At 38.0% G+C, this 7,960-nt stretch overlaps 2 protein-coding genes across 2 annotated transcripts in view; both read left to right on the top strand.

Moving 5' to 3' along the window:
• Positions 1-5: 5 nt before the first annotated feature.
• On the top strand, positions 6-3,012 carry LOC108969590 (the record flags this gene model as incomplete). Its single annotated transcript, XM_018934389.1, has 3 exons — positions 6-1,000; positions 1,509-1,518; positions 1,893-3,012. Coding segments are annotated over 3 exons (2,016 nt in total), but the record flags the coding sequence as incomplete, so codon positions are not given.
• Positions 3,013-3,312: 300 nt separating this feature from the next.
• LOC108969651 overlaps positions 3,313-7,960 on the top strand; it is a 5,282-nt gene continuing 634 nt past the window's right edge. The window contains exons 1-2 of the mRNA XM_018934507.1: positions 3,313-3,477; positions 7,856-7,939. Coding sequence (XP_018790052.1) covers positions 3,432-3,477; positions 7,856-7,939 — 130 coding nt within the window. The 5' untranslated portion in view covers positions 3,313-3,431. The remainder of the gene's footprint in view (positions 3,478-7,855; positions 7,940-7,960) is intronic.

Genomic DNA, 7,960 nt, shown 5'->3' with positions numbered 1-7,960 from the left:
CCATTGTTGCTGAGGTTACTGAAGCCGCTGAGCCAGCTGAGCCCGCTGCTGAAGAAGGAACTGAATTGGCTGCTGATGGTTACCGTTACAAAACAATTCGCCGTTTGAAATACCGCAAACGCCGCGATGTTGATGAAGTCCCACAAAATGAATACCTCCCACCTACTGAAGACGCTAAAGAATCCGTTGTTGCTGAGGTTACTGAAGCCGCTGAGCCAGTAGAGCCCGCTGCAGAAGAAGGAACTGAATTGGCTGCTGATGGTTACCGTTACAAAACAGTCCGTCGCTTGAAATACCGTAAGCGCCGTGACGTTAATGAAGTSCCACAAAACGAATATCTTCCACCTATTGAGGATGCCCAAGAATCCATTGTTGCTGTGGTTACTGAAGCCGCTGAGCCAGCTGAGCCCGCTGCTGAAGAAGGAACTGAATTGGCTGCTGATGGTTACCGTTACAAAACAGTTCGTCGCTTGAAATACCGKAARCGCCGTGACGTTGATGRAGTSCCACAAATGGAATACCTCCCACCTACTGAAGACGTTCAAGAATCCGTTGTTGCTGAGGTTACTGAAGCCGCTGAGCCAGTGGAGCCCGCTGGAGAAGAAGGAACTGAATTAGCTGCTGATGGTTACCGTTACAAAACMGTTCGTCGCTTGAAATACCGTAAGCGCCGTGACGTTGATGAAGTCCCACAAAGCGAATATCTTCCACCTAATGAGGATGCTGAAGAAACTGCTGTTACTGAAGTTGCTGAACCTGCTGAGCCAGCTGCTGTTGGTGCTACCGTCTTAGCTGACGACGGTTACCGATACAAAGTAGTACGTCGGCTGAAATACCGCCACCGTCGTGATGTGAACGAACTACCCGCTAATGAGTACCTGCCACCAGCAGAGGAAGGCCAAGAAGTTGCGGAGCAACAACCAGAAGAAGAAACAGCTGCGCTCGCTGACGATGGCTATCGGTACAAAACTGTGCGCCGTTTGAAATATCGCCGCCATTAGTTAGATCAATTGCATTTTAAGACACATAGGAACAAAAAGCTATTATTCATGTACATAAAACATATAGGCAAAGGTATACACTTAAGATATGAAGGAAGGAATGAAGTAAATCACGAAAAAACATGAAACGTATGAAAAAATAAACGAAAAATAATTCAAAATAAAGGAAAACGGTTACTCATTGGGGAGGCATTTATCAAGTAATGGTTAATCACCATTGTTGTGTTTCAAAACAAAAGCCCACTGTAAAAAGCTTGCTTGTAGTACCCCTTCATCACTAGACATCCAATACCCACATAGTCTTATCTTATCACTTCCACCTTCCGTCACTTCCAACGCGAAACTTGCCTGGAACGCTTATCGTACTTTTACTCAGAAGTCTTACTATCGCTGGGTGCTATCCGTTCAGTTTAACGAAGACCTTCACAGAAATCTAACAAAATTTTAGAACGACTCGTGCTTTGAATAAGTGCAACGAAATATTTTCATTTAATTTTTAAATTACAGTTCTGAAGAAGTTCATACAAAATGCATTTGATGAAAAAGAGTGCAACTTATTTGGTGATCTTTCTGGGTAAAAAACAGTTTTAGATATTTATATAACTATGTACATAATACTTTATGTTTCTCTGTGTGTTTGACCTACATAAATTTGTATGTGATACATGTGCTTTATATATGTATGTATGTACATTTCTTTGTTCTTATGAAATTTATGACTTTGGTAACATGCTTCGGCTCGGAATTCTCTACACCTGTTCGCTAAAGAAGTGAAACTCTACAAACATTTTTTCTTTGCTATCTATGCTGTTTGTATTTATTTACAAAAGATAAGCAAAACAAAGATGACTCACATTACAAAAAACGGTTATTGTACATACATGTTGTTAGTCATTAACCNCCATTGTTGCTGAGGTTACTGAAGCCGCTGAGCCAGCTGAGCCCGCTGCTGAAGAAGGAACTGAATTGGCTGCTGATGGTTACCGTTACAAAACAATTCGCCGTTTGAAATACCGCAAACGCCGCGATGTTGATGAAGTCCCACAAAATGAATACCTCCCACCTACTGAAGACGCTAAAGAATCCGTTGTTGCTGAGGTTACTGAAGCCGCTGAGCCAGTAGAGCCCGCTGCAGAAGAAGGAACTGAATTGGCTGCTGATGGTTACCGTTACAAAACAGTCCGTCGCTTGAAATACCGTAAGCGCCGTGACGTTAATGAAGTSCCACAAAACGAATATCTTCCACCTATTGAGGATGCCCAAGAATCCATTGTTGCTGTGGTTACTGAAGCCGCTGAGCCAGCTGAGCCCGCTGCTGAAGAAGGAACTGAATTGGCTGCTGATGGTTACCGTTACAAAACAGTTCGTCGCTTGAAATACCGKAARCGCCGTGACGTTGATGRAGTSCCACAAATGGAATACCTCCCACCTACTGAAGACGTTCAAGAATCCGTTGTTGCTGAGGTTACTGAAGCCGCTGAGCCAGTGGAGCCCGCTGGAGAAGAAGGAACTGAATTAGCTGCTGATGGTTACCGTTACAAAACMGTTCGTCGCTTGAAATACCGTAAGCGCCGTGACGTTGATGAAGTCCCACAAAGCGAATATCTTCCACCTAATGAGGATGCTGAAGAAACTGCTGTTACTGAAGTTGCTGAACCTGCTGAGCCAGCTGCTGTTGGTGCTACCGTCTTAGCTGACGACGGTTACCGATACAAAGTAGTACGTCGGCTGAAATACCGCCACCGTCGTGATGTGAACGAACTACCCGCTAATGAGTACCTGCCACCAGCAGAGGAAGGCCAAGAAGTTGCGGAGCAACAACCAGAAGAAGAAACAGCTGCGCTCGCTGACGATGGCTATCGGTACAAAACTGTGCGCCGTTTGAAATATCGCCGCCATTAGTTAGATCAATTGCATTTTAAGACACATAGGAACAAAAAGCTATTATTCATGTACATAAAACATATAGGCAAAGGTATACACTTAAGATATGAAGGAAGGAATGAAGTAAATCACGAAAAAACATGAAACGTATGAAAAAATAAACGAAAAATAATTCAAAATAAAGGAAAACGGTTACTCATTGGGGAGGCATTTATCAAGTAATGGTTAATCACCATTGTTGTGTTTCAAAACAAAAGCCCACTGTAAAAAGCTTGCTTGTAGTACCCCTTCATCACTAGACATCCAATACCCACATAGTCTTATCTTATCACTTCCACCTTCCGTCACTTCCAACGCGAAACTTGCCTGGAACGCTTATCGTACTTTTACTCAGAAGTCTTACTATCGCTGGGTGCTATCCGTTCAGTTTAACGAAGACCTTCACAGAAATCTAACAAAATTTTAGAACGACTCGTGCTTTGAATAAGTGCAACGAAATATTTTCATTTAATTTTTAAATTACAGTTCTGAAGAAGTTCATACAAAATGCATTTGATGAAAAAGAGTGCAACTTATTTGGTGATCTTTCTGGGTAAAAAACAGTTTTAGATATTTATATAACTATGTACATAATACTTTATGTTTCTCTGTGTGTTTGACCTACATAAATTTGTATGTGATACATGTGCTTTATATATGTATGTATGTACATTTCTTTGTTCTTATGAAATTTATGACTTTGGTAACATGCTTCGGCTCGGAATTCTCTACACCTGTTCGCTAAAGAAGTGAAACTCTACAAACATTTTTTCTTTGCTATCTATGCTGTTTGTATTTATTTACAAAAGATAAGCAAAACAAAGATGACTCACATTACAAAAAACGGTTATTGTACATACATGTTGTTAGTCATTAACCACATGGAAATATGTAGCGCAACAACAACTGGTGAATAAATGAAAGTTATGCTAGACTTTTAAGCGCAAATAAATTGAAGTATATACATATGTGTTTGAATACCTCGGAATCGCGATATGTTCGTATGTATGTATATGTGAATGAGGTCATCGTTGCAGATACTAATGTACTGCTTTATTGTAAAAGTATGGAAGGGTATTAGTCAAAAATAAGATTTCAAGTCAAATATTTGTTTAATTGWTGAATAAGTCACTAGCAATTAGGATGGTTGACTTTGTGACGGAATTTTTCCTCACACTTGTGGCTTAATAGCCTTCCTGCTATTTGTTAAAACATTCCTTTAAGGATCCTCTGTATTTTAGAAATTAATTTAGCTTTGCTTACAAGAAGCTTGGCTGTGAATAAAACAACTCTTACATTATATTGTACTTCCTTCGACAATGGGATGGCTAGTTTGTTCAATAAATAAGATAAGTGGATACCATTTGAGTACACATTGGAGTAGTACTCTTACTCTAACGCCGCCTGTGGCTCTTTTATATGCCAGTTTCCAAATAACGGTAAATAAAAACCGCTGCTTGAATATAGAAATACATTGCAGGAGTAGTTACAACAACTTCACTTTTCTTTTCGTTTTTAATTAGGGAAGTTTATTGAAGAAGTGAAAAATAATCAGAGTTAGAAATCAGGCATAATTTATTCCTGTAATTTTCAATTATTATATGTAAAGTGATGATGCGAGTCTCAAATCAGCTGCAACCATACTAGAATTAAATATTTTAAAGTACAAGTCCAGCGTTGACATTCTTCGATCCCAAAATATTTGTCAAAATATATTAAGTGTGTGCATAAAAAACGTTGATCCTCAGGTATTTGTCTGATGCCAAGGCACTTTAACTTTTATGATGACTCCATATGAGGAAGGCTATAATAATATATGTAAGTTGACAACCTTCTAAATACATTGTGTTACACAAATACATATTTGGGATGTGAAAAAATAGTCTACTCAAATTTGCGCGTGCAATTTAACTTCACATGTCCGAGTCAGCTTTGTTCAGATGTAATTGCAACATAATTGCATATAAAATAATTATTCAGGGGTGTTGTGGAATCCAAGACAGAATCGCTTCGCTGTCAGAATTGCAAACCAATTCTGATTTTCAATGGCGTCACAGAATCTGTTTGGAATTTCGTCTTTTCGAACATAAGCAGAGCCAATATTCGAATCACCGTTTACTAATTTGACAAAACTTGCAAATGAATGCATTTGGAAGGAATCTTATTAAAGTTTTTAATGAGTTCCGAATTAAAGAAATATTGTTAGAGATAAGATATGAATAAATATATATATATGAATAAAGACGCGTTTGGAGGTTAAATAACGTTTATTACGTTTTGTAAATATAATATCTTTAAATATCCAATTTGTTTTTTCCAAAAACTCAATAATTAGGTCATTTGTACTTATGTTTTCCCCTTAAGAAATAAAGATAAATTAATTCGAAATAGTAAAATAACTTGATTTCTTAGCATACATTTCAAATATGTGAGCGACTATCTTCTTGGTTGTTTTCTGATAGCAAAACCGATAAAATTGGTTTCCGTGACACTCAAGACTGATACAAATTCTGTTTCGAATATCAAACCAATAATATCTGATTTCATGGCACCTACTACTTTTTTTGATCGGTTTCAGTWCTGATTCCGACGACTATCAGATTCCACAACGCCCCTGATTATACCAATTTATTATTGGCTTCTCACACCTTAATTACCTCATATGATGATTGCGGGAGTGGATATTAGAAATTGTCTCAAAGAGTCCCATATACATATCTCCCAAAGTGGCTGAAAAAAAAMTTTCTTTTTCTTTTCTTGGCATTCATATGAATGCTTTGTAACTTAAGTCTGTAGTAAAACCAATCTAAAATTGTCGACTCATTCTAGGTTCTCTCTTCTGCACCTGCTTTAACCAGAAAACGAAATTTTAAATGTTAGTATTTGAATATTTGGAATAATGTCATCTGTTTTTGATTCATGGCCTGATTTAAGAGAATAAAAACCAAATTTTTAGAAATGATGGATATACCGTAAAAAATACTCGTAAAAGTGTGAAAGATACTGGTGTCTAAAAATAAAACATTATGCTCCAAAAAATAACATCCTTCCAATTTCCGTTACTTGCTGCGAATGCAACTATTGTCAGATTTGTCCACATATAATCGGCTCTTATTTCGAAGCAGAAGGAGGAAATACACAAAACTGTCACGAAAGGGTGGAGCATAAGTATGAACTAATTTATGGSAATAGGCTTAAAGTGTTAGGGATGTGATTGTAGCAACAATAGCAACAGTTGGAGCAAGAATGTTTAGTTTTTACATAAATTAAATCGAAACAACCGCTTACACACGCTCGCATAGAATAACAAAATGGAATAATGCAACGCAAACACTAACAAAGAACGRATAAAAAAGAGAACTATTCACCAGTTGGCACAGGTGCACCGCACGCAGGCAGGGCGTTGTCCAACACCGGAGGTAAGCCAATTTTTATGGGCGTCGCCAACGCGTGTGCACCTGAACCCGCACCACATTGCCRCCATATTATTTTCTTTATTTAAGATTTTTTTTCGCTTTGCTTGACCGCTGTGGCAGCATTGTTGTTACATTTCACGTAACTGCTGTGTTGTGGGTTATACAATGCTGCAGCGGATGCTGGAGGTACGCGAGAGTCCGACGTTGATAGTGACACTGATGATGATGAACTGTTTTTTGCCTTTTACTGCACTTTTTGTCGGGTCAAAAAATGGCTYTTATTTATCGAGTTCCGCTACATTTTTCGTCGTTCTTTTTCGATGTTTGTTTCTTGTGTGTTTACTACCGTTCGCACGAGGTTTACTTTAGGCCATTGTTGCTTTTGCTCTTGCTTTTTTACCTGTTTCCCCGTATTGCGTAAGTAATGGATTTTTATGCAGATTTTTCCGGTGCGCTTCATCGACATAAATGCACTGACGAACGGCATACATATGTCTATCCGGTCTGCGTGATTTACAAATGTTCGTACATATGTCTCAGTGCACGTTTATTTGTTATTTCAATGGAAAAAGGGCTGTTGGAATAGAGACATTCTTTATAAGCTCAGCGAGTGTCAGAGCCCGCATTTTAGTTGCAGGCGGTAATGAATTTTCGGAATTATTTCACTCGGTTTAGGTAACTCTGACATAAAATATTAATATTGCATTATGTCAGATGCAGGAGATACATGCTGGCGAATTCTTTTCAGTCGAAGTGACTGATGATTTCAAGCACAAGTGGACTGGCTCGAAAACATTTCAAACAGTTTTTTCAAGATTGGAACAATTTATTTATATTCGTGTGAAATTTGATCTCTATATGCCAATTGTGCTGTTTTCGTATGACGATAAAAGTTTGTTCGGTGATATTTGCAATGGAAAAAATTAACAACGAGTTTGTTTGAAATTTCATGTTTCCATTGGAATCAAGACGGGCTTCAGAGAGATAGCAGAAGATCTGAACATTTCTTATAGATCTACTGAACATATTTTGGTTAATGTTTTAGGTATGGTATGTCGCAAAATAAATGTTTGACTGCGTAGCTGAGGCTGAGCTTGGCTGATTCATCATTATTGGTAACGAGATTTGAGCTTATGGTGCTCTCAAAATAAGCCAAAACCGAAAGGAACAAAAAATCGACGAAAGCACTGAAGATTATCTCAGTCGATACTTATAACAAGGCTATGGAAAATTGTTTTAGTGGTGGCATGCTTATATCGGCCGGAGTCTACTTTGMACAAAGAATCCATTAAAGATTTTGCACTAAGATACGTGAAGAAGTAGCCCGGATCGAATTTGATAATTTCTTATCCTGAAGTCTTTGCAGAAATCATTTACTAAACTTAACTTTATTTATTATTTTAAAGTTTATGATAGAAATCAAAATTATATACATTTTTTGTATAAGTGTTTAATTAAAATATTTTAGACTTGAAACAGAGAAGAACATTTTCGTTAAATTGTTATTTTTTTCAGTTCTGCTTGCTTTCTGCACACAGGAATCTGAGGCAACCAGACGTGTGATGCGCGGACGTAGGACACTCACACGCCGCTACTTTAGTAAGTTGAGCAAAGAAAGAA

The sequence above is a fragment of the Bactrocera latifrons genome, unplaced genomic scaffold, assembly GCF_001853355.1.
Source record: "Bactrocera latifrons isolate USDA-ARS-PBARC rearing strain unplaced genomic scaffold, ASM185335v1 scaffold_26, whole genome shotgun sequence".
NCBI classification, from domain to species: domain Eukaryota; kingdom Metazoa; phylum Arthropoda; class Insecta; order Diptera; family Tephritidae; genus Bactrocera; species Bactrocera latifrons.
The sequence above is the reverse complement of the archived record's forward strand: the minus strand, read 5'-3'. Positions and strand labels throughout refer to the sequence as shown.